The 25,229-nt window shown below is 39.7% G+C and overlaps 1 protein-coding gene across 1 annotated transcript in view; it reads right to left on the bottom strand.

The window, feature by feature from the left end:
- Positions 1 to 8,657: 8,657 nt before the first annotated feature.
- The window catches only part of LOC141005823 (transcription factor 4-like), a 232,452-nt gene continuing 215,880 nt past the window's right edge, over positions 8,658 to 25,229 (bottom strand). The window contains 5 exon segments of the mRNA XM_073477860.1: positions 8,658 to 8,809; positions 9,472 to 9,701; positions 12,565 to 12,718; positions 15,867 to 15,900; positions 15,902 to 16,006. Coding sequence (XP_073333961.1) covers positions 8,658 to 8,809; positions 9,472 to 9,701; positions 12,565 to 12,718; positions 15,867 to 15,900; positions 15,902 to 16,006 — 675 coding nt within the window.

The following is a 25,229-nucleotide window of genomic DNA, read 5'->3' as shown; positions in this document are numbered from 1 at the left end:
ATAATTAATTAAACTTAATTAACTGTTATTTCACTGTTTTTTAACAGTGAAATAACTGCTTTGCTTTGCAAACCATTTATTAAGCAATTGTTTATTGTAAAGTTGCAACTGATGTTTGTAATACTTTATAAATACCATGTAGTTCATCTATAAATATTATTTGGATGGTCATTGAAGGTTGCATCTGATGTCTACAAACCTTTACAATTGTATATTAGATGGTTTATAAAGCATTGACTATTGAAAACTATTAACTAAAGTTTAATTAACTACAATTTTACCTTATATTATTGTTTTATTATGATGGTTAATATAGAGTGTTTCTGAAATGGTACTATTGCAACAAATTATCCTCTAACAAATATTATGTTACAACAAGTTTTTAATATAAAAAATGTGGGGTTACCTAAATACATTTTTTCAGGTACATAACAAAACCAGGTGTATTTTTTGTGTTAAGATTTCTTGTGTTTTATTGAACTTTTTCATCTTCCCGAATAGCATTTTACAGAACATGGATTTGGGGCTTTTTCTTGTTTTTTTAAAAACTGTTTTACCAGGTTATTTTCTTTCTATGAAAAATCAAAATGGTTTCTACACATGGCGGTTTTAAAAATAGGCTTATGCCGGCTCTGTCACATGTGATTCTCGGTGCAAGCAAAGACAGTAGTTTGACTTACACTTCAGATGGTCGGTAACCAAAACCACATACAGTACTGAGCACCACTGACCGAAACTCAAAGTTGGCACCTGGCTACTAACTGGACAAATACAACCTCACTATAAATCAAAACAAGTTCATCATCATCACCTCTTACTGGCAAGTCCTCACCCCACAGAAACCCCACAGAAAATGTTTTATGACTATTTACACATTTCTCTGCAAAAAATACAATTAAAAATGGTAATGTCATGAGGCATGGAGAATAAAAGAAATATCATATATCTTTTAGGATTTCTGATTCCTCCGACGAACCCTCGGAAATGTTCCCCACAGATAATAAACATAATGTTGAAAAAACAAATAAAAAAAAAAAGAAAAATGATTCTGAACTGTTGACCTCACTACATTTTCAATGTGACACATTTTTTCAACACACACTGAATTTTTACTTTTTCATCTTTTAACAAAAAAACCGATACAACATATTTCTAAAACACAAAATAACAACAGTCTACATGTAAAAATATAACTTTTACATACACAATTTCAAAATAATGGTAAAGTTTGCCATTTTGTTGCATACAATTTACAAACGTCTGTGTGTTGTTGCCTTGGATAGATAGCAGTGAATGGAGCTGATGGAACTCCGGTCCCATTTTGTCCTGCGCAGGGCGCCATACTTGTCAGAGGGTGTTGTCATGGCAACAACAGAGAACACAACAAAGTCAGTTGAAAATTTATAACACTGAGGGGCCTCGCCAACTTCTGCCAGTTCAGTCTTTGAGAAAATAATTCCTCCCCAAGCAAACACTCCTTTGCGACAGAAAATAAAAAATAATAACAGAAAATGGCACCCTCCTTATATATCGTATATATTTTTTGTACATTTATATATAGATTGATTTATTCAAATAGATTCTTTTCCAGTTTCCGTGCCTTCCTGTTGATTGGGTAGGATTTTAACCGCGTCAAAATGACCACCGACAGAGAACAATGCTGTCAGATAGCGAATTGTGTTGTTTTTTTGTCTTTGTTTTTGTTTTGTTTTTTTACATTTTCTATAATAGACATGTAAACCAGAACAGACAAAGAAAAAGTAATAAGAGAAAAGATTCTTCTTAAAAAAGAGAGAGAGAGAAAAACAAAAGAAAATCTGTTTTACAACATACGACCACACACTTTGTACTGAAGACTACATTGGCTTACGGACAAGCCGATCAAATATTGATAAAAAGCTGATAAGCTATAATACAAGAAGAGACGCGTTGTTCACCATGGAAACAGGGCTGGGGCTTGGAAGAGAAGGGTTGGGGGTTATGGAGGGCTTCGGGGGACGGAGAGGACTTGGGACGGGGGCTTGTCTTGCTAAATCAAGCGTCTGTCTCAGTGGCTCGAAGCCAGAACACGCTGTCTACTTACATATAAGCGTACAGTACATTAAATACAGTTTAGTTGTTTTATCCAAAAAATACTTTTTTTTCCTTTTTAGCTTTTTTTAAATTCCCAGGTCTGGTAAAAAACCTGACTGCATAGAACCTAACGACTAAGAACAGGTTTCCCTAAGCTTGCATCCTATTAAAAGACCAGGTAAATGTCCTCCTCTGGCAACTCGAATGATATGAACTCTAAAAAGGCACATTGGTAGAATTGTGAATGTTCAAATTGCATCTGTGGGAACGCTTAGTTGGGGCAAGAGGCTGCGGAGAGGGGCTAGGGCTCTGGTTTAGGGCTCATAAGGCTAGGGTCAGCAGAGAAGACAACACCACGACTGGGGATTAAACATAGGCCTGAATCAAGGAGGGCTCGAACTGGGGCGAGACTGAAAGGGGACTTTCAGATTGACACCAGAGCACAATGAACGTTCTTACACATACTCCAGTTACCTTTGACCTTAATGCATAGCAGCCCAATAATAAGTTTTCTCCCAGACCTATCTTGCTCTGATTATTTGCTCCTAGACTTTTGTCTCTGCCAGCCCCACCTTGTTCTATTCAACTGATAAAGACTTGCCTATTTTTAATAAATGTTTTAAATTTAGATATATATAAGTCAGTCATGCCTGACTGTTGTACTTATACCGGACGCTAGGGCTGCAACTAACTGTTATCTTCATTATTGATTTCTGTCTGTCTATAAAAGACCAGAAGATTGTGAAAAATGCTCATCACAATTTCCCAGAGCCCACAGTGATGTCTTCTAATGCTTCTTTTGTCCAACCAACGGTCTAAAAAACTAAAAAAGACTCTATTCACTACCACCAAAGCATCTAAGTGCTGCTAACTGTAGCTAATACTAATGCCAAATCAGTCAAAGTGTAAAACCCTCTGGCACAGGTGCTGCCACTAACCCTGATCCTAACGCTACACCGTCAAGGATTGGAAGGCTGATGAAATTTGAAGCATCTAATGATGGCAGCAGATGTCAATCAGAAAGTCCCCTAGGGTTGTTACTCTGGGCAGGGAAGCCTGAGGTTGGGGTTAGAGTTGTAGAGTTATGATCAGCCAGATATTAAACCAGGAAGTGAGGGAATCTAATGAACCCAACACGGAAATGCTTTGACTACTGCTGCTTGGCCCCCTAGAAGAAAATGATACACCCCTCACCCCGATGATTGTTCCCTTGCTTCCCCTGCAGCGTCGTCATCACTTTAGTCTTATTTCCAGCTCAATCTCGCTTTTCTCCGTACCCTTGCATGACTCACAAAACCCTCATAGTTCAGGCCTTCAGGATATCAGGAGCACTCGATTCAAGTGGAGTGATCGCGGTGCAGGGGAATGTGCTAAACGTGGAATAGAATTCACTTCAGTGCTCAGTCCAGCCCTCTTCCCTCTCACCCTCCATCCATCTATGCATCGTTTTTGACATCTGTCCATTCTCTCAAGCATCTGCCCAGTAATCAGTCGATTCCAGCAAAGGCCTGGACATCATTTCAACTTCTGCCTGCTATGCACATCCTAACAAATATTTAACAAAGGACTTTGATTTGGGATGTTTGCTGGAGCTCCTCCTTTCTCTCAGTCGTTTTTGCATCTGCACTACAAATGACGATGTCAAGAAAAGTCTTCCCTCCTGTTAGATTTAGAAGTACACTTTTTAATTACAGCATGATTCTGCCTTCAGTAATTTAAACACCCCGTTCCCTCTGAAGTCACTTACTGATTGATTGATTTACTGATTCAATGATTGATTCTCTAGGTATTCTCTTCCTCTCAGTAGATACACACGGGTCATTTGGGTACAACTGTCCCAAGCTTTCACACTAAATTGTTAGCAGTTCGTACAACTTTGACCGTTGTTAAACAAAGTCACTGTAGCTATTAGCATAAAACACTAATAAAAACACATAAACATGTTTCGGATTTCTTTTTTTACACCAACAATCTATTGTAAATGCAAAGGAATGCATTAGAAGGGGAAGAACGAGTTGCCCTTGTTTGTTTTGTTTTAACCCACGTCTTTCTAGGCATCTATGATAGTCAAAAAGCATTTGCAAACTAAATTTTTGTTCAGATCATTCCTGCAAAAGGGTTGGAACAGATTCCTAATATTGTCTTCGTTTTCATTTATAATTTAATCTGTGGAAATATGTGGTTTGTAAGGGGATGTGTGAGTGGGCAGCTTGCTTCTGTGATACTTCCTGGAACTTTCCTGTTTTTTTTTTTGAAAAAAAAAAAAAAGTTTGCTTTGCTTCTCCACTTGTATCTATCTGACTGGTTTGCATCCAAGAGGAGATCAGGCACAGCTTCATCCACAGTGTGGCGTTAGATTGCCATTCAGTCAGAGACGCGCTGAAGCTGCGTTCAACAACAGCTGCGCAATGTTGCTTTTAAAAAAAAATCTCTTTAACACTTTGTGATATGTTTTGCTCCATTCTGAACAACCCTCCCCAACTTGTACCCTCCTCACTGCCCGTGTCCAGTTGCACTTTTTAAAGTTTTTTGTCATGTTTTCCTTTTCTCATATATATATACTATATATAGAACCCTTTTGTTCTTTAAAACCGGGAATGCTGATAAAACAAGTAGTACAAGAAGAAGAATTTCTTGGATGATGAGATTCCAAAGAAGTTTGTCCATTGCTGTCACTTTGTGTCAACAGCTCCCACAGACTGCCACTTTGTAGCAGCAATGTTACAGCGGCCGTTTGAATGTCTCCACAAAGTAGCATCCAGTTCACTTCAGCTGGAGACGCCAAAGTGAGGAAAGCGACTAATGTGACTCTGCAGTTCGTGTTCTCGACAGAAGAAGGAGACGAAGGTGATGAGGAGGATCAGAGACGACAGACGAGAGGAGAGAGAGAGGCTGATCTGATTGGTCAGGCCGAAGTTCCAGAGAATCTGATTGGTCAGGCTGAAGCAACAACGGGTTTGATCGATTGCCGGGTTGTCATGGAAACGCCGTCAGAGGAAGTGGTCACTCATCATCTTGATGAACTCTGGCACCTTGGACCTGGAGAGACGAAGGGAAAAAAACAAAGGCAGGGAGGATGAAGAAGGAAATTCACACATCAGATTGTAGACGCACAAAGACACACACACACACACGGACAAACAAAATAAATGAGTTTATTTTAACGGCTAAGTCCTACAATAATACGGCTAACAAATATGAAGTTTGTTCCGTTGTATGGAAGAGCTCAAAGAGTTTCTAAAATTGAATCCATGGGAATCAAGGCTAAGTGTAATCTTTCGTACAAGTGGACATGTTGTCCTGATGGTGATGCCAAAGGAAAGGTCTGGGCCCACCAAACCATTAGCATTCAACCTCTGGTGACCATGAATATTCACAGCTGACATCATGACAGTCTGGTCAGTAGTGCGTAACATACACAATTTAGATGCTTCTGCACCCCATTGGACTATAGTGCAACGTTACATCACAGCTGAGGGGGGTGTCACAAATAAAACAGAAAATACCCGACAGTCTTAGGAAACAAAGTGGCTTTAAAGGTCCAATATGTAAGAACTGATACATATTCCAAACAAATGGGGGGCAGCATATCAACAGCGGAACCGCTAACTTCTGCAAACTGTAGCTGTAAGCTAGTTAGCAAAGAGAGTATTGGTGTTGCTGACACCACCAGAACAGAACAGCAGCTTTGGACCTCGGGAGGTGGAAATTTCAGGCCAAAGACTCGGGGGACCCAGCGGGGACTGCTGGCAGGGAGCGACGCCATAACGTAAAACCAAAACTGTTATTTCTTCACACTCTGTAGTTGCAGAAGTGTAATTCATTTTTCTGATTATTTTAAGCCAAACCTCTTACATATTGTACCTTTAAAAACTTTGACACAGATTTAACTATCATCAATGTAGCCTGATGTTTTCATAAAATGAAGGGTGCTTCCTTGGAGCATATGGACGAGTGAATTCATAATATTTTTTTTTTATATATTTTGCACTGAAAGTTGACCGGGTCATGTGTTGGGAAACTTTCATGACCTTAAACCTGCACAAACCTTAAAGGGTAACTCCACAAAATTGTACACGTTAAATTGTGTTTACAGGTCTTGGGGAGTTCTACTGGACATGTGAAAACAATAGTATGAAGCCTTTTGTGGCCCTGGGGGAAACTGCGTGTAATCTGATAAATTGCCACTCTGTCACTCAGTGGCATTGTGGGTAATGTAAGAAGAAGGAAAAACAATGTGTGAATAAGAAAATGTATTATCTCTGGTTCTGCTGAATAGATTTTAATCATTTGTTTTAAAACTGTCCATAATGAGTCCAATAGTGTAACAGGAATGCAATGCTGGACTAGTGGACTGCTTTTCAAAACCAGGAGCCTATATTACCCACAATGCAACTTAGTGACATCACATGAGGCAATTTATCAAATTACTTGCAGCTTTCTCTAGAGACAAACTTTATACAGTTTCTTCCACATATGCAGTAGTATTTCATAAGACCTGTCAACACACTTTAATGTGTTAAATTGGTGGAGTTACCCTCCAAGTGTATAAATAAAGAAGAAGAGGCATTACTGAATTTATTTCTCTGTAAAGCTTTTGTAGATAAGGACTTCTGTGCAGTTTTGTCTTAGGCAGCTCCTTCTCCTTATTAAGGACCTTTGCTAACTTTTTTTGGCCTTTTGTATGGCTTTATTGATAGGACAGCTTCAGAGAGGTGACAGGAAACAGGGTAAGAGAGGGGGGGGGGGACACACAGCAAAGGGCCCAGGCCAGACTTGAACCCTGGGGTGTTGCAGTGAGGACAAAGCCTCTGCACATGGGACACCTGCTCTACCAACTGAGCTAATGGGCACCCCGACCTTTGGTAACTTCTAACATCAGAAAATAAGCTAATACACACAATTAACCTGCTCCATGATTCAACATGCAAGCACAAATACAATTTCAATGTTTGAAAAAAGAAGAAAACAAAGTTGTAGAGCAAAGTAAAGACATGACACATATTCGGTAGAAAGCAGTGACAAACACACACATTCACACATTAAAATCACACTTACTGCCAATCTGTTGTTAAAATGTACCTAGACCAGACAGAAACTCAAGTTCTGGCCTCAGTTTTTTAGCCAGCTTAAATATCATCAGCTCTGACAGGCTTTGAACTGTCAGAAGCTGAAGGACGCGCTTCTCCAAATTTAGCAAATGATGGAAGAAATTTGGCCTAAATGGAATTTTTTTCTCAACATGTCGTCTGTGTAAGTTTAGCTTTTTTTCTGTTTGCTTGGTGTAAAGTGACAGGACAGACCTAACAATATGTGCAGGCAGTCAGGACACACCTCAAACTGTCCTGTGACATTACTGAATTGTATTTACCAATATAATACCAAGTATTAGGCCTACAGAAATATTACCATTTGGATGCAATAGTTAAATATGGACATCTATGGAAGCCGAGAACGGCCATGCTTTTGATTTTTTTGTTTAATGCAGTAATCTCGAGATCATGAGTTAATAATTTTGTTAGCTTGAGATAACAAGCTAGTTTTCTCTTGATAACAGGTTAATCTATTTAATTTTTAAAGAAAACAAAAGGCAGATTTTCTCGAGATAACAAATAAATTCATCACAAAATAATACATTTTGTTTTCTAAAGAAGACGGGACAATTGCAGAGAACTGTCTGGTCCATTTGATCACACCTGATTTCAGCCTTTAAGTATTCCTAGCTGTATGGTAAGAGTTTTAGAGTGAAAGTGAGATGCTATCTACGCATCCTAGCATGGCACTGCTGATTTCTGATACAAGTAATAAAAGAAAACAAGCTTTTGTTTTCACTTTTTGAAAGAGTTGATTACCTTTTTTATCTCGAGATAATGAAATATCATAACTTGTGATCATGAGATTTTAAAAAGTATGAGTACAAAATAATTTTAAGCACAGCCATTCTTGGCTTCCATACATATCTGCTTTTTAGTTTTGATTAACTTTTATTTATTAAGTGTTGCTGGAGGAAACACCTTCCTGACAGTCAAACAGATATAGACAGCCACATCTGTTTGAATGAATAAGTAAGTTTTAAACTTTTGTGCTTTTCTTTTGAAGGTTGGACACCAAACAGGAAATCTTGTTTTCTTACAAACAATTTCCAGGCCAGCTTAATGCACCGATCCTATACCTATAAACCTATAAAATAATATTTCTGTTTCGGTAATTCTATTCGCTAGGACTCTAGTGGTTAAAAGTACACAGACGCCACATTAACAGACAGCTGATGGACGAAGGATAAGTTCTTTTGAAATAACTTTTGATCCTGAAAACAGGAATGTCCTTTTCCAATTTATTCACTGGAAGCCAAAATGTGAAAAGTTACACACACTGTTAACCTCAACTAATTTTAGTTGGAGACATGTGTAGTTTGCCATACATTTTACATTTTATGGCAAGTGATGTAATTAATAAAATGAATGCTTGAAGTTTCTGGACCAGTTTCTGAATTCTGATTCTTTGGTTTGAATTAAAGGTACAACAGCAGATTAGTTTATAAGTGAAATCTGACCATTCAGGGGGGGAGGAGATGTTGCTGCGTTTTACATTTGTCCCAAGGGGTTTGACCCGTCGCCCATGGCGGCGGCAGCATGGTGCGCGGCGGCCAATGACAGGGGAGCACCGTCCGATGCCACGGTGACCTTCTCCTCCTCGCGGCGCTTCAGACAGGCCGCCTTGGGGTTCAGGTTTCGCTCTGGACAGAGGGAGAGAGAGGAGGAGAGATCGTTATTAATGTGATTTGTATTTTGTGTCTGTCTTTCTATTTATCTTCCTGGTGTGTTGCTTTGTGCTGGATCACTAAACCAGCAGTGAGTCTGAAGTCAAGAAGCCAAAAACTCCAGCCTGGTTGAATCAACAGGTGTCACTGCTGCCCTCTCCTGGAGCTGCTCGAGCACTACATGTGCTGAAAAATCTAATTTAACCTATTGAACCCTGACTTCCACCTTCAGTCCCCCCTTATGTGGCTATAAAGTTAGAATAAAGGAACATTTTTCATGCTTTGATACTTTATTGTCCCAGCTCATCATTAAAGCTGTATGCAGATTTCAGTGATTTAACCCTCAGAACCCCAAAACCAGCAGGAACCAAACCCAAGACTCCATGTTTTATATGGTTGCACCATTCAATCAAATGGAAATACATATCTTTTGCATCATATAAGACATATTTCCCCCAAACTCAGCCTCAGATATATTGGCATCTGTGGAAACATCAAAACCTCCCACTACAATTTGAATAAAGTTCTCTGAGTTTGAACATAGAGCCAGAATATTGTTTGGATCCGAGCTTCTTCATGCCTGAATCCGTGGTTTATATTGTTAGTATATAAGGTCCAGTGTCTCATACACAACTGACCTCGGACTTGTTGCTCCAGACTGAGGATGACGGCCACGGCCTGGTGCAGGATCAGTAACTTGGTCTGAGGTTTGTCGCTCTTCAGGTGCAGCTGGACCATCCTGCCCAGCTCCTTGAATGCCTCGTTGATGTCGCGGACGCGCAGACGCTCCCGCGCGTTGTTGGCCATCCTCCGTTCCCTCTCCCGCTCCATCTTCTGCTCTGGAGACAGGTCCTCGTCGTCGTTGTTGCTATGGTGACCAATGATGAGGACCAGCAGGAGAAAGGGAAGAGGAAGCCGGGGATGAGGGTAGGAGAGGAGGAAGGAAGGGGAGGATTTAAGGATGAAAGCTCAGTTCATGTTTCAGTATGTCGAGGCTCATTTGAATACAAACCTGCAGTAAATGCTGGATGTTGCTGACCTTTACGAGATGATTCATTAAGTGAGAAAATTACAAAGGACAGGGCTTGGGAGCAGACATCATGTTGTGCTGCATTCTGGGTAGTTCTGTTTGTTTACATTGTAATATTGGTGAGGTCATTTCACCGCAGATTTCTGCCTGAAATCATTCAGTGAATACCAGAAGAGAAGGATCCACACTAGAACTTCACCCATTTCACTCCTATACGATGTCAAACTCAAGGCTTATAGTTTTAAAATAAGTACTAAAATCAACACATCAGAATCATTCATTCTTCTTCCTCGTCTTTGTTAAGGCCTGTCAACAGACGTTGATATGTACAATTGGAGGAGTTCTCATTTTATACCATTTTATATCAAAAGTAGCTTGTATGCAGGTTTTTTAAACGTGGGTAAACTCACTGAAAATAATGGATTGACTGCTTTGCCATTGCCAGTAAACCAGTATGGCTTGTTTTTTCCTGGCGTGGCGTGTGCGACGCCACACATGTGCTGGGAAGCAGCATGGAGGCCAGTAACAATGTTACGGGTTTTCACATGTGGAAATTCAAATGCACATTTGAAGCAAAGCACGTCACATATAAATTCCCATACGAAAATGTAAATTTCTTATGTGGAAATTTTCACTCATATTTGAAAGAAGCCAATCACAGTCCAGTTCACACATGACATTTTCACACGCAACCTTACATTTTAACATCTGAAAGTAAAATAATCTCATGTAAGAATATGTGAAGATGTGGGGTGGAATTTCATTTGACTACCTGTATAATGTTTTGTTTATCTATGTAATTCACGTCAAAATGTAAATTTCACATGTGGAAATTTTCATTCATATGTGAAAAAAGCCAATCACTTAAGAAAACGTGCAGTTCACACGTGACATTATTTTCTTTTCACGTGTTCAAATTTTAGTTAACATGTGAAAACATTAAATTCACATGCAACATTTTTGTAACAGTGGTTACTTTTATTTAACTTTCAAAGTTAAGTGCTGATTGAATGAAGACAGATTTAAAAGTATTTACACCCCACGAAATGTAACTTTAATGTGCAACATAGGATTGTGCCAGGAAGGGTAAAAATGAGTGTTTCCCTGCGGGTGTCATGCTCCCATCACAGCCAATCAGAGCTGGAGCAGATCAATCAGCTGTAACTTCTCCAGAATCCTGTGACCTGGTAATGAATGGTGATTGTACCCTTTCTTAATAAAGACAAAAGCCAGAGGTTAGCGGGTGTTATAGGTTCTTTGTCCAGTAAAGGGGTATTTACTGACACCGGCGAGTTGAAGTTTAGAGTGCAAAGCTGGGCGGCTACACGAGGTCAATAAGGAGACCAAAAGAACGATAGAGTGTAGATAACCAGCTGCCAACAAGTCAGCCGGATCACATGATGATACATTCCCAAACCCTGTCACACAACATCGGCAACATTTTTCATCCATTTCTTTCTGGGTCATCATCATCATCATCATCATCATCATCATCATCATCATCATCATCATCATCATCATCACCATTATCATCATGACCGCCATCATCATGAGCAAATCTTTGGGTTAGGGATCCAAATGTTTCTGATTTCAGTCGACCTCCGGGTGGAAAATCTCATTGGAGGGTTGAAGGCTGCATCCAGGATGGGAAGTCAACACTTGACCAAAACCAACACTCTGATCTTTATTACTTCAGATTTAGCCGGCTTAAGTGATTATATAATGAGTGGGTTTCAAACATTTTGGCCCTTTAAAAAATTAGTTTGAAGGCTTATAGCTTCTTGCCAACAGCAAGTGTATCCATATCCAATGTTTCTGTTGGTGTTGATTTCCCAGCCCTCAATGTGAGGTGGCACTTCTTTGCGAATATTGACCGTTGGCTCTACTCTGTTGTGTGAGAAACAGTTAAAACCAGGCCCAAGACCATGGAGAGACTGATGGAGGACAAATCGTGAGCTGCATGTCCACCAGGAACCTCTCTTTGTCTTTACACTGCTTTTCTTGGCTCACAGAGTCCAACAGCAGCCATGTTTAAAAAAAAAGAGAGATGCCTGGCGGATACAAACATTTCTGTGTACAGGAAGTCTCTGTATTAACTGATGCATTTAGCTGCTTCTCATCACACTTGGTCACTTCATCAAAGTCCAGAGGCTGGTTCCCAAAACACCCACAGCTTAAGTCCTTCCTTGTGTCCTTTCTCTCTAAAAACCATAAAACTCTGGTTTACCTTTTCTTTGTCTGAGAAGAGCAATCGATCTCAACTGAATCGAACTGAATGTTGATTATTGTTTTGTGGTTGCTGCATCAAAGTAATGATGCCACACTGTAAAATACTCTTTTGTAAGTCCTGTCTCATGGTCAAGTGATTCTTTTCTGATAATTCCCTCTAGATTTCTCCAGAAAACTGCTACGTTTCCTGGTTTACAGTTTCTGCTTTATCGCATGAACATGTTGAATGTTCATGTCTGTCTTTTGACTGAGAAAATAAGAGCCACAGATTGTCACTTCATGTTGTCCGATATCCAATCCAACTGTAACATCTTGAACACTTTCTGTCTCTTGGAGAGTTTTGTTTATCATTGCTACTCTGAACAAGGAAGTTCTCTGAGCGTGTGGGTGTTTTGTGAAAGCGCATGTCCCAGCCCAGCTTAGAGTTTTGACTGAAGCGAACGTCTTAGGCGTGGGTTACCTAGATCTTGACCTATCAATAGATTTGAGATCCTTGTTGTCCAAGTCCTCCTTCTTGGTGTCTAGGTTCTTCGAGTCCTGCAGGAGGTTCTCGTCGCCCTCGTCCTCAGACTTGATCTCGGAGCTGACGGAGGAGGTGCTCTGGCCCTGGAGGCCTCCAGACAGGGCTGCAGGAGGACGAGGCAGAAAGGGAAAAGGGGTTAGAAGGCGTGTATAGATAAAAACAATACTGTATACGCCGATCAGCCACAACAATAAAACCAATGACAGGTGAAGTGAGTAACATTGTTCATTTTGTTTTTTCATTACAATGCATTGTTTTGCCAAGTTGATGCCTTGCGCTCTTTGTAATGTTCTCAAGGGGCAGCTCTTGAACAGTTTTTCGGAGTGTCAGAGAACATGGTCCTGATGGTGGTGCCATCGGTGCCATCGGGAGTGCTGTTGCCATGAGGGGGTGTACTTGGTCTGCAACAGTCTTTGGGTGGGTGGTGATGTCAAGTGGCATTCACATGAATGCCAGGACCCAAGGTTTCTCAGCAGAACTTTTTATTTCGACGAGATGATCAATGTTACGCCATATCTTTTAAGCTGTTATAATGAGCATTCGTGGGGTAAAAGCAGTCCACATAAGGTAACTTGATATTCCAAATTGAGATTATCAATCATTTCTAACAGCAGCATCTCCCACTGAGCCTCAGAACCATAGTAAATAAAAAAGCTTCATAGCACTGTCAGCTACATATAAATACACTGAGTAAACATCTCAATAAAATTGAATATCAACAATAATACAATATCTGTGTCACTTGTTAGTTAACCTCTAACAAATATCATAGAAACAGCTAATGTAGCGTAGCAATGGCCATCGTGGAATAATGAGTGAATGTTCCTCAGTCAGAAAATGTGAGGCGTTCTTTCCATTCCACCAACACAGTGTGAACGCAGCATCAGGCGTGTCTGAACACAGATAATGCTCCAGTTGACCTCCAAGATGGCGGCCTGTGAGAGTTGTGATGCAGACGTAAAGCCTGTGAACCCTCTATCTGCCTCCCTCCTCAGCTGAACAGTGCAGTCTTTATTCCACGTCTGTATGGATCCGACACTGGGACGCTGCCAACTTCTCAGTCAACACAAAACACTCCGCTCTGTTCCCACACACACACACACACACACACACACACACACACACACACACACATACACACACACGACCAACTGTCGGCCATTTTGAATCTCCGTCTGCCTGACTGGAGGCATTTTGTGTGCAGCTTTGAGTGACGGCCTGTGTTTGGTTTGTGTGTGCGTCTCGTTCCGCACAATCGCTGTGTGTTTGTGCATAAATAGCTGCATTTAAAAAGGCTTAAAACTGTGAAAAGTGACTTTGTGCTTCTGAATGTCTGACTGAAGCCAGACAGACACAAACTGGCACTGGAGGAAACTGAACACAACATTTTTGGGGAAAGATAAAGACTTATTGACGGTGGTAAGTCTGAATCATAGTCTGAGTTTTAATGATCTCGTCTGATCTAGTTTCTGGTTTAAGATTCTGTCGACACCATATGTGATAACATTATTCTTCCTCTTGGTAAAGTCTTTTTGTCGGGTTTCTTCTTTTGGTGCCAAGCATTAAAGTACACTGATTCTAGTTCTTAAACTAAGAAGTACAGTATCTAATTACAAGTCAGCCCAGTGTCCAAGGAACAACATTCCTATTGGATGATTCTACACCTCACGATTTACGCTCATTTGCCAATGTTTAGTGTGTTGTATAATTTGGGTGAACCCTCCCTTTAAATTACATCCGTAATGTATAAATTCACTGATCAGTGTGCATAATAAAATAAAATGAAACCACCCAACCTGCTGTAAATAGATAAAACTTAGAGAAAGAGAGTATGAGCTACTGTATATACATGTATTATACGTAACATAATTTAATATATAATATAATATAAATCTTCACTGTTCATAATTACTTTGAAATTGAAGAGGAAACCACAGCCCTGCTACTGGATTCAAAGTGTTGCTGCCAAAATTATTTTAATACCCTTTATTTACAGCCTCTACAACCTCAACCGTGCGTGTGTGTGTGTATGTGTGTGTGTGTGTGTGTGTGTGTGTGTGTGTGTGTGTGTGTGTGTGTGTGTGTGTGTGTTGTGTGTGTGTGTGTGTGTGAGAGCGAGGAACTTCTTCTGCCTGAGTGTGTGTGTGCGTGTTTCTCTCTCTCTCACCTCATTACACACTTGGCTCTGGCTGCCGCTGGCTGAACTCTGCTGCCAGCAGACTCATTTTCAGCCTTTAAAAACGAGCTCAGGGCTAATTTGCTCCACAGCGCGCTCATATACACTTTTGCTCCTCCATATTCATATCACACATACTGTATTTATTTACCCCCCTCGTTAGGCTTTTTAGCGCTCGGGCGGTGAAGTCGAGGCTTGCCAGCTGAGATCCACGCGTGCGCCTGCAGAAGCTCCAAATTCCACTGAACTCTTCCTCAACTTTCTGAAGCCTCATTCAGGGACATTTTCCTCATCTTCACCTTCTCACAATTTTCATTCTCCTTTTTACTGTTTTGCTGTTTTCTTTTTCCTGCCAATTCAATTTCATCTCCTTTGTATTTCCTACTTTTTTCTCCTCTCATCTTGATTTTCCTCTGAAACTCTTCTCCTTATCTTCCACTTCATCTCTTCCTTTTTCATCTTTATCTTTCTCTTGTTCCTCTTTATCGTCCTGTAATTTTCTGTCATCTTTGATTTTCTGTTCTTCTTTTTCATTTCTTTCTGCTCATGCAATTCTTTTGTTGTCTTGTTGTCTTTTTCTTCCTCTTTTGTCATCCTTCCTCCTCGTTCTGCTCGTCCTTTTGAGCTTTCACTGTCGTCACTGTCGTTTCTTCTTTCCAGTGTTTCTTTCTTCTTTATCTACTTTTTTCCTCCTCATGTTTCTTCTTTGTTTTTATCCCTTTTTTTCTTTTTCGGGACTTTTTGTTCATCCCTTAATCTTCAACTGCTTCTGTAAATGTCATATATTCTTCTCTCTCCCTTTTTTGTTCTTGACATCTTCATTATTTTTTTCTATATTATTATTATTATTATTATTGTTATTATAATTATTATTATTATTATTATTATATTTTTAATGGAAACATCATTAAATGTTGTTCTGTGTGTGCACAGCTGCACAGTGGATACCAGTGCGATGCTCCTGTGAGAACATTTCACGCGGAAAACTCATCTTGATTTTGTCCCACAAATCTTGGGATAAGGGGACACTGTCGGACACTCAGTAGATTTATGTAACTGATATCTGGGGTCTTACCGCGGTACGGGTCGGGCTGGTTGAGGTCCGGCGAGGGTGGCTGACTGAACGGGCAGCTGCGGCACTGGCACCTGACCCGCCATCGAGTGTCCGGCACGCAAACCGCCCACGCTGCTGCCGTCTTCTCTGTGAGAGCCCACCTGGAAAACAGAGAGGACACGGAGAAAAAGATTTTTAGTTGAACAAACATCTGCTTTGACTCTGTCTGCAGTTACATGAACACAAAAGCAGCTCAGATTCTAACTTCTAAAGTCCAGATGTGGTCTGAACCTGTTTCAGATCTGAACTGATGCTAACAGCCTGGTTCGGGCTCTCTGAGCTCTCTGAGCTCCCCCAAACCTACATTTGGATCTGTTTAATTGCATTATTGTAAGAATTTTGAAAATAGTTTATTCTTTTAAATGTTTTCCCAGTCGTTTAAACCTGTTTCCTGGAACTACAGTTCAACTTCTGAACTCTCTAAACACAAAAGTGAAAACGGTTCACCATGTGCCATATTGTGAGCTGAATCAAAGCTCATCAACAAAGCCGTTTTGACTACTGTGTCATGACGCCTATTAGAATTACATTTTCTGTTATTGTGCAAATAATTAAAAAGGTTCAGCTTATGGGACACAATGTTGATTTTGTGCAGTATAAATTATTGTATTAAATTAAGCCCCTTAACTGTTTACATTATTTCATATGTATTAATCATTGAAAAATAACTGACGCTCTTGGACAACTTTGTGTTGTTGCTTATTGCACTTTTTGACAGAACAGAACAGAGCATTGCATGACTAGGAGGAAGTATATATATAAACTTATTATATTGGTATATTAGAATGTGAGAAAAATGTCATTCTTCAACATTAGAAATTAATCAAACACATGAGATGGTCATAAAAATCAACATCGGAAGGCACATTTAAGTCTGTGATGGTCTACAAATATTCTACAAATACAAAGTGTCTCTTTCTTTCTTTCTTTCTTTCTTTCTTTCTTTCTTTCTTTCTTTCTTTCTTTCTTTCTTTTCTCTTCCAGATGTTGTAGTTCTGTAATTGGCCTGCTGAGGGCATCCTCTGCCTTTCTAAGACACTGAAGATCTCCATCTGTCTCTCTCTGACACACACACACACACACAAGCACACACACACCTCCCACACACACACACACACACCATCCCGCCCGATGTTTTTTTTCTCCATTTTTCCAGTACAGTACAACTCTGCGAGGCAAACTGTGCTTCGCTCTTCCAAACGGCCTGTGCTTGTGTGTATCTCTCTCTCTCTCTCTGTGTGTGTGTGTGTCTCCGTCCAGGTTCATATCTGCATGTCTGACATGTATATTTAGTGAGTTTTTTTTGTTGTTTTTTTAACTTGAGTGTGTCTTCTTGTTTTTCATGTGTATTCAGGGAAATACTGTAAGGGTGCACGAGTGTGTGTGTGTATGTGTATGTGTGCTTGGCTGAATCCTATCCATCTGTCTGCCACACACACACACACACACACACACACACACACACACACACACACACACACACACACACACACACACACATATGCACATGACAACAACTGACAATTATCTTAATGCCCATATGTTTAATTGTGGGATTTCTAATTCCCAGAGCACCGAGCAGCTTCCAGCAGGGACTCACTGTTTTGGCACGAGATGGGCTCTCTTTATGTGTGTGAGTGTGAGTGTGTGTGTGTGTGTGTGTGTGTGTGTGTGTGTGTGTGTGTGTGTGTGTGTGTGTGTGCGTGCTTGTATGTGTGTGTGATGCCAGCTTCCTCGTGGCATCCTGCGGTTCAGCATAGTCTCTCTGTCACCCTCCTTTTCCGGAGCTTTTTACTTTGAACATATCCGCAGGACAGTGGCCTCGATATGAAATATGATATTTAGATGAGTGTACTGTAAAATGCTATGATGGTATATAAATATTGTGTAAAAGTTGTGAATTATAGTGCATTGAATGGTGTGTGGAGGGTCTCCATTAGTGTGATAATCAGACTGAATTGCCATTTCATTTCAGTTCATTATTTAGCCTGACAATGTGGCCGTAGTAACTGATTTCACTTTCGCCCTGACCAATTAGCAGCAAGTGATTATTTTCAGTTGGTAGTGATTGCAAGGAGCACTTCACCTTTGTCACATTACAATAAATAAATATATGAATTTATGATTTATTATTCTGTGTAATTATTTCTGCTCTGGCAGGGTAAGGTGACGTCGTCATTTTTCAGACTGCTCCACCGATAAGTCTACAATTATCACTATTGATGCAGCATAACCAGAGATACCGTCTTTTTTTATGCCATGTATTCTTCTTTCTTGTCCAAACCTGGTGCCCACATTACCCATAACGCAACTCGACAGCTGTCAGTTTGGTCAGAGATTCAGGTGTATCATGCGTGCACGTAGCCCCGAGCTGCTAGCCTCAAGCAGAGATGAGGAGCGAGCTGCAGAGATATGGTAGACTCACTTCTTTCTAACTCCTCACCCTCAGGTTTTTTTTTTCCATTTTCAAACTGAGGCCTAACTGAAGCTGACTCAAGTGGCATCACATCACTTGAGCCTTTATGTAGGAGATGCAAAAGGCTTTCTACAAACGTTTTTCATACATGAAGGCTAGTAGAACTCTTTTAACAGACTGTGATGAGTAAAACTGTTTAGTCCTACCCACAGAGCTCTGATTGGTTTGATAGCTTGGTAACACTTTATACCATAATTAATCAATGGTAAGTTTTATAGTTCATTACATTTTAGTGAATAGTTATTTCACTGTTAACAAACAATGAAATGCTCTATAAACCATTCATCAAGCAACTGTTTATTGTAAAGTTGTAACTGATGTTAATAATATTTTGTAAATGGTTAATAAATACTGTATAGTTCATTCATAAACATTATTTGGATGTTGAAACTGATGTTTATAAACCTTATATTATGATGACACCCTACATTATGATTTAATGATCCGGCCGAGGTGTCAGTCTGATATAATCGGTCAGTGTTGGTTTTAAATGACGTGTGACGTATGATGTATAGATAACAACCTCCTGTTGTGTTTTGTTTTCACCTGTGTCCATTTGTTTATTGGTTGGTTGGTTTGTCAGCAGGATTATACAAAAACTACTCAACAGATTTCCATGATACTTGGATGGAGCATGGGTCTGGGCCCAGAATACACCCCTTTAACTTTTGGTGCAGATACAGATACGTTTTTGTTTCTCTCTTTTTTTCTGGCTTTCTCTAACACTGTGAGATAGAGCGGCGAAATGTTTATTAATTTCTCAGGGAATAGTGCGTGGATCTTGATGGTTGGTATCTATTAGTTTGTACAAAAGGGGGACTGTTGCGCCTTGGCTAGTGCCATTCTAGTTTTTTCAATGTCATTAAAATACATGGTCACTACTGTTTGCCTTGACTTTTTTGATGTATTGTATTATAACCATAGTGCAAATAAAGTTGTTTTGAAAATCAAATCCCTCTAGTCTGTCTGTTAATCCAGCTGGCTGACAGCGAGGCCTTGTGCACCACATGCCAAACTCCCCTCTCGCTCCATGCAAATATCACAAAATGTCGACCGGCTTGTTCTGCACGCTTGTGTGTTTCTGTGTGTGTGTGTGTGTGTGTGTTTGTGTGTTTCAAACTGAGCGACCTCTGTCTATCCGTCTATACGTCTGTTCGCTCGCTTATTTATTATTTGCCTCTCGTCTTTCTTTCTGTCTTTTCTTTCCGTTCTCTGCCTTTCATCAGCGCCTGGATTCCCAAATGTAAAATGGCAGCAGAGAGGGAGACGGAGAGGGTGGCGTACCGTACATTTTTAATGGAGGGCTTTTATATTTTAACGAGCCTTCCTTCTCTCTTGCTTAATTTAGTTCAATGAGGAGGGAAGACGAGGAGACAGACGGGGGAGAAAAATATAAATAAATTACACGTAAACTGATCTGCTGCTGGTATAGCTCAGATAGTCACCGTGAACCACAGCCACGCCCACTTACACACCGTCCCTCAGGTTCGAGACTGATTGGGTAATGGATAAACCAAATCATGCGGCCAGTAACAATATGGATTCATCAGTGACATATTTCGCAAGTACAATGTGTTGTTTTGTCAGCTGTGACTGTGACTGAAAGCTGCGCAAAAACCTAGCGAGTAGATCTTGAGTTGAAAATACTTTTTCATTTGTTTTGGTTGGTTAAAATTTTTTGTCAGAGTTGCATTCAAGGACACTTGATCACATCTGTGATTTCATTTTTGACAGACGGAAAACATTCTTGACATGTGTCTTAAGAAAATCAAAGCAAGACAACAAATAAGATGCACAAATAGTTTCTGTAGGAAGTATGAAGTGAATATTGTTTGCTTTATTTTTAAAAAGCAGCTGTTCAGCAACCAACTCAGAATAACCGGAGATGGAGCCAGAGCGTCCTTGAATGCACCAACAAGGAAAGTTTTCCAAAACAGTCACCTCTGTCAACTTTATTATAACGTCATAACAGGATAACAAAACAACAAGTGTGTTGTAAAGTCTCCTTGTTGGTGTGTTCATGGACCTTAAAAAATCAGTTTTCCAAAAGACAGTTAGTCGCTGAACACCAGAATGATCAAATTCATGATTATTTTCACAACATCTCGTTTGTTTTCTGGCAACCAATACATACATTTTGAATGTCTGAGCTTTGAATGCACCACCAAGGAGTGTTTGGTCCTTGTGTCACTGTGCAACTATGATGTAACGTTAACAAAAAAGAGTGAAAGTAAGCTCTTTTGACTGTAAAGGGTGTCACATTTAATATAAATGAACTGAAACCAGTGGCTGCCTTGAAGGAAGGAAATTGAGGCAAAAACGGATGGATTATTTGGAAAATGCAGCGTTTTTTTGTAGTAAAGCAAATAAAACATTCAAACATTCATTCATTCAGATTCAGATTCAAATAAAGCAGATTGAAATAAGAGAGAAAGAGCCAGAGCAGGAGATAGAGGAGGAGGTGCTGAGTAGCTGTCATCTGCAATGTTGTTGATCAGTGGGAAGTGTGTTCATTTAAAATGTTTGTGTGTGTGTGTGTGTGTGTGAGCGAGAGAGAGAGAGAGAGAGAGAGAGAGAGAGAGACGAGAGAGAGTGCATTGATTACACAGGAAGGAGAAAAAGAAGAAGAGGAATTTCTGGGTCAAGAGATGACACACAGACACACACTTTCTTTCAGTCACACACACACACACACACACACACACACACACACACACACACACACACACACACACAGACTTGTCATGCAGTTATAAACAGTAAGGACAGGTCTGTCTGAGAGAAGAATAAACTCTGTAAATTGACTAACTCTGTAAATTGTAATATCTCACCCCGTATTAGAAGGATTTGTGCATTTTCCGTTTGTCGTTTTCAATTATTGTCGCAGTCTGAAAAAATACCTCTGCAGAGGCGAAGGAGACAAAAGGAGCCGATGTGATGTGAAGCAGGAAGTCCAGCTCCAAATTTTACCAGACACAAAGACACCACACAGCATGATTTTATAACTCGAGAGCGGCGATTAAGCACAATGCTGCATGCTAAATGAATAAAAATCTTAAATGAAGTTTGTCCTGAAGGTGGCGCTACAGGGGGTTTAGTATAAATCCTCAGAGATCATCCTCTGGGGAGCATGCATACTCACAGCAAAATTTCATGGAAATCTGTCCGTTCGTTGTCAATGATTAATTACATTTTAGATTAATTTGACAGTATTTAACACCAATTTTTTTTAACTTTTATTTTATTTATGTATTTAAAGTTGTATGTTTCTCTTCCCTGACAGTGGAGGAGTCGACAATTTTTTATTCAGGTCGCTAAATCACCAAGTAGAGAATATTAAAAATACAAGAACAGTCTAACAGTTTTTTATGCAACGCATTCTGTAGAGTTTTACTGTACATTGGATACTGTAAACAAACTGGAATGGAGTCTACATTGGTATACACACACACACACACACACACACACACACACACACACACACACACACACACAGGGTGGAACATTCTTAAAACTGTACAGTCTCGCCTCTGTGCAAATTGAGCACTTGATAGAAAGCACCTGCTGTAGCAGTGTCAGCGCACACACATACACACACACACACACACACACACACAGAGCCCAGTGTTGAGGTTGGACTTCCATGGGAGGAAAAGTACAGCAACATTTTCCAGTGGCGTGATACGTATGTATTTTTTTAGTAATGAACAGAGTGAAGGACGACAGACTCTGCTGTCGAGTAAAATGTCATTAACAAATGAAAGAGAAAACTGAAAGGGAGAGTAAGAAGGACGCACTGAGAAGTATGTAATTTGGAAAAATGTCATTATGAGGTAAAACGTTTGTGAGCTGTTGGACTGAATGAAAAAGAAAGAAGATTCATTTTAATATGTTGTCCTCTGGCCTCTGTGCTTTAACCAAGGTGAGAAGTTTACATTATAACACATTGGTCATTTTTAAACCACATAGACCTATAGACAGACAAATATGGTATGGTACAAATATGGAAAAAAAACCATGTTATATGAACCAGTTATCAGGGTCATTAAATTTCATTTATCTGATTATGTAAATGAACACAAGGCTGAATGCAAACAATGTTCATAACCTCTTTTCCTCATAAATATCCATAACTTTTGAATGCAGCAGTGAAGGCGAACCGCACTGAAACTACATTACCATATTATACTATAGTATATTAACATACAGTGCTATAATTTATTCTCTCTTCAGGAGTATATCCGTTGAGGAGAAACACAACTGCCCACATTTATCAAATGAGTGGTAACTACTGTATATGTGAAGGTTTTTATAGGTAAAAAAAATAGCTGGGATGAATGCATGGACGCGCTTTCTTGATATTTGTGGTTGTTAACTTTACGATGATCACCAGCTGAAGGTCGGAGTTTACACATCTTTTTGTTTAGCGTTACATCCTCGAAGAAATTAACAGCAAAAGTCTAATTATGACAAAAACGTGGAAACATGGACTGATCCTGCCACACTTCATGCTGTATGACAAATAAACTACATGGAATCAATTTAAGAAATGCAAAGCAACAGGTCATTCTGGCCTGCTCTCTGTTTACCACATGTTTACACCCGGTATGATGCTACATGGCCGGAAGTATTTGGACACCTGAGCATTACAGCCATATGGGATAACTCAACAGGCATTTATCTGCTGCTTTAACAGTTTTCAATCTTTTAAGGAGGGTTTTCCACAAGATTTTATTGACTATTGACTATTATATTATTATTATTTTTATTATTATTGTTATTATTATAATTATTGTTGCATGGGAAGTAAATGAGTGACGGTAGATTTCCATCAGCTTATAGGAGTAAATTTAGTGACAGAGAGGAGATGCAGAGTATTAAAAGACATTAGTGTGTTTTTCAGCAGAGTGATGCAGATTATAATCCATTTCACTTCCTGTAACGCTGCCTAATGGAGAGAGATAGAGACTCTTCTCTCCCTTAACCTTTCCCCTTGTTTGAGAGCCACGCAGCAAGCTGAGCTGAGATGCAGTCAAATCACTAGGTACACACTGACAACAACTTTCCATTGAGAACAGTTCATTTTAGCTTTGTATGCTTCGTTTGGGGGAATGCTTTGAGCATATCTTTGGTGAAATGGTTTGTATTTTACTAAGAGAAGTTAATCAATGACTAACAAATGAGTTGTTTAGATGTTGGAACATGGGGGGTTTACCTACTTCCCTACTTATGAATATAAATATGTGTATGATGCATTCATGTCTGTGTATGTCTCTCACCCTCTTTCTCTCTCTCTCTCTCTCTCTCTCCTGCATCAGTCTACCACCTGTTTTCCCAGAGTTATGACCTCAGCCTGCAGGCGTCTCTGCCTAACACTGCCAAACTACATACAGCTGTGTGTGAGTGTGTGTGTGTGTGTGTGTGTGTGAGAGAGAGAGAGAGAGAGAGAGAGGGAAAGAGATCGACAGAGAGACAGGAACGGAACATAAGAAGATCAAGGAAGGAAGACAAAAACAAAAGTGACATAAAATATGTAATAAAGTAAATATTGAATAAAATTCTTGTCAATAATAGAGAAAATGTGTGTGTGGGTGTGTGAGCATACGAATATACCAGAGGAGAGAGAGAGCTACATCTGTAAGGGTGTAAATGGAAAACATATATAGAAATGAGGTGAGAACACAAAGAAAGAGAGAAAATCAATCAGTAAATGAAGTACAGGAAAGGTAGAGAAAGACGAGACTGGAAAAAGAAACGAAAGAAAAGACGCAGTGGAACGGAAAAGGAAGACAGGAAGATGAAGGAAGATAAAAACTACAAAAAGAGAGGAAGAAGAAGAAAACAGTTGTGAAAGATGGGAAAGAGTTGGTGGGGATGATGATAAGAAAGAGGAAGAAAGAACGACAGGAGTAAGAGAGACACTGGTAGAGTGACATAGTAAACTTAAAGGAGAGAGAGAGAGTTAATGTATGCTTGAGAAAACAGAAAGAAAAGTCTCAGTTCAAACACAATGTCTTCATTTTAGAGATGACATCTTTCCTTCCTCTTATTTCATTATTTTTAATTTTCCACTCATTTCTTTTTTTTCCCAGTATTTCCATTGAATCCTTTTCTTTTGGGTCAAACTTCCTGTTTACACTGTACACACACACACACACACACACACACGCACACACACACGCTGTATCCTACACACCAATTGAAATGTAACATAAAAATGGGCACTGAATGTTAGAATATCAGATTCTTTCATTTGTTATTAGGTTATTAGGTTTGGACGCATTTTACCATGACCACAATCTGTCCCTAAAGTTAACCATACTGTAGTTTCCATGTGCACATCACAGAAAGAAAAAAATCCTTAAGCGGTGACAAAGGACATGAAAACATAATCCAACATAATCCAGGGATTTTTGTCTGGTGATGGGGTTGTGAAAAAGGTATAGTTTTGGTACAGATAATGAAAGTGAGGAATCATATCAGACCTGCTGTAGTACAGGAAAACTGATAACTCTGATAGATGCTCCTGACTATGATTTCCTCTCATATCAGCTAAGGGTTGTGGGTATCTTAGTAGTAGAGCTATAAGCCACATTAAGCTGACAAAAAAAAAAAACAGGAATATTAAAGGACCATTAAAATAAAACTTTGAAAGGTGAATTTAGTATGAGGAGAAAGACTTCTGGCGGCAGCTCCTACAGTTTCTCTATACTAGAGGTGAGTCCCCACAGTGTAAGTGAGAAGTCAAGTCCGGGTCCACCCAACGTGATGTTAACCAGCACATATGTCTACATATGTCATATTCATAAGCCAGTGTGTGTCGATGTGTGTAGTTACAGGGATTCTTC

The sequence above is a fragment of the Pagrus major genome, chromosome 12 (genome assembly GCF_040436345.1).
Source record: "Pagrus major chromosome 12, Pma_NU_1.0".
Lineage (NCBI taxonomy): Eukaryota > Metazoa > Chordata > Actinopteri > Spariformes > Sparidae > Pagrus > Pagrus major.
The sequence above is the reverse complement of the archived record's forward strand: the minus strand, read 5'-3'. Positions and strand labels throughout refer to the sequence as shown.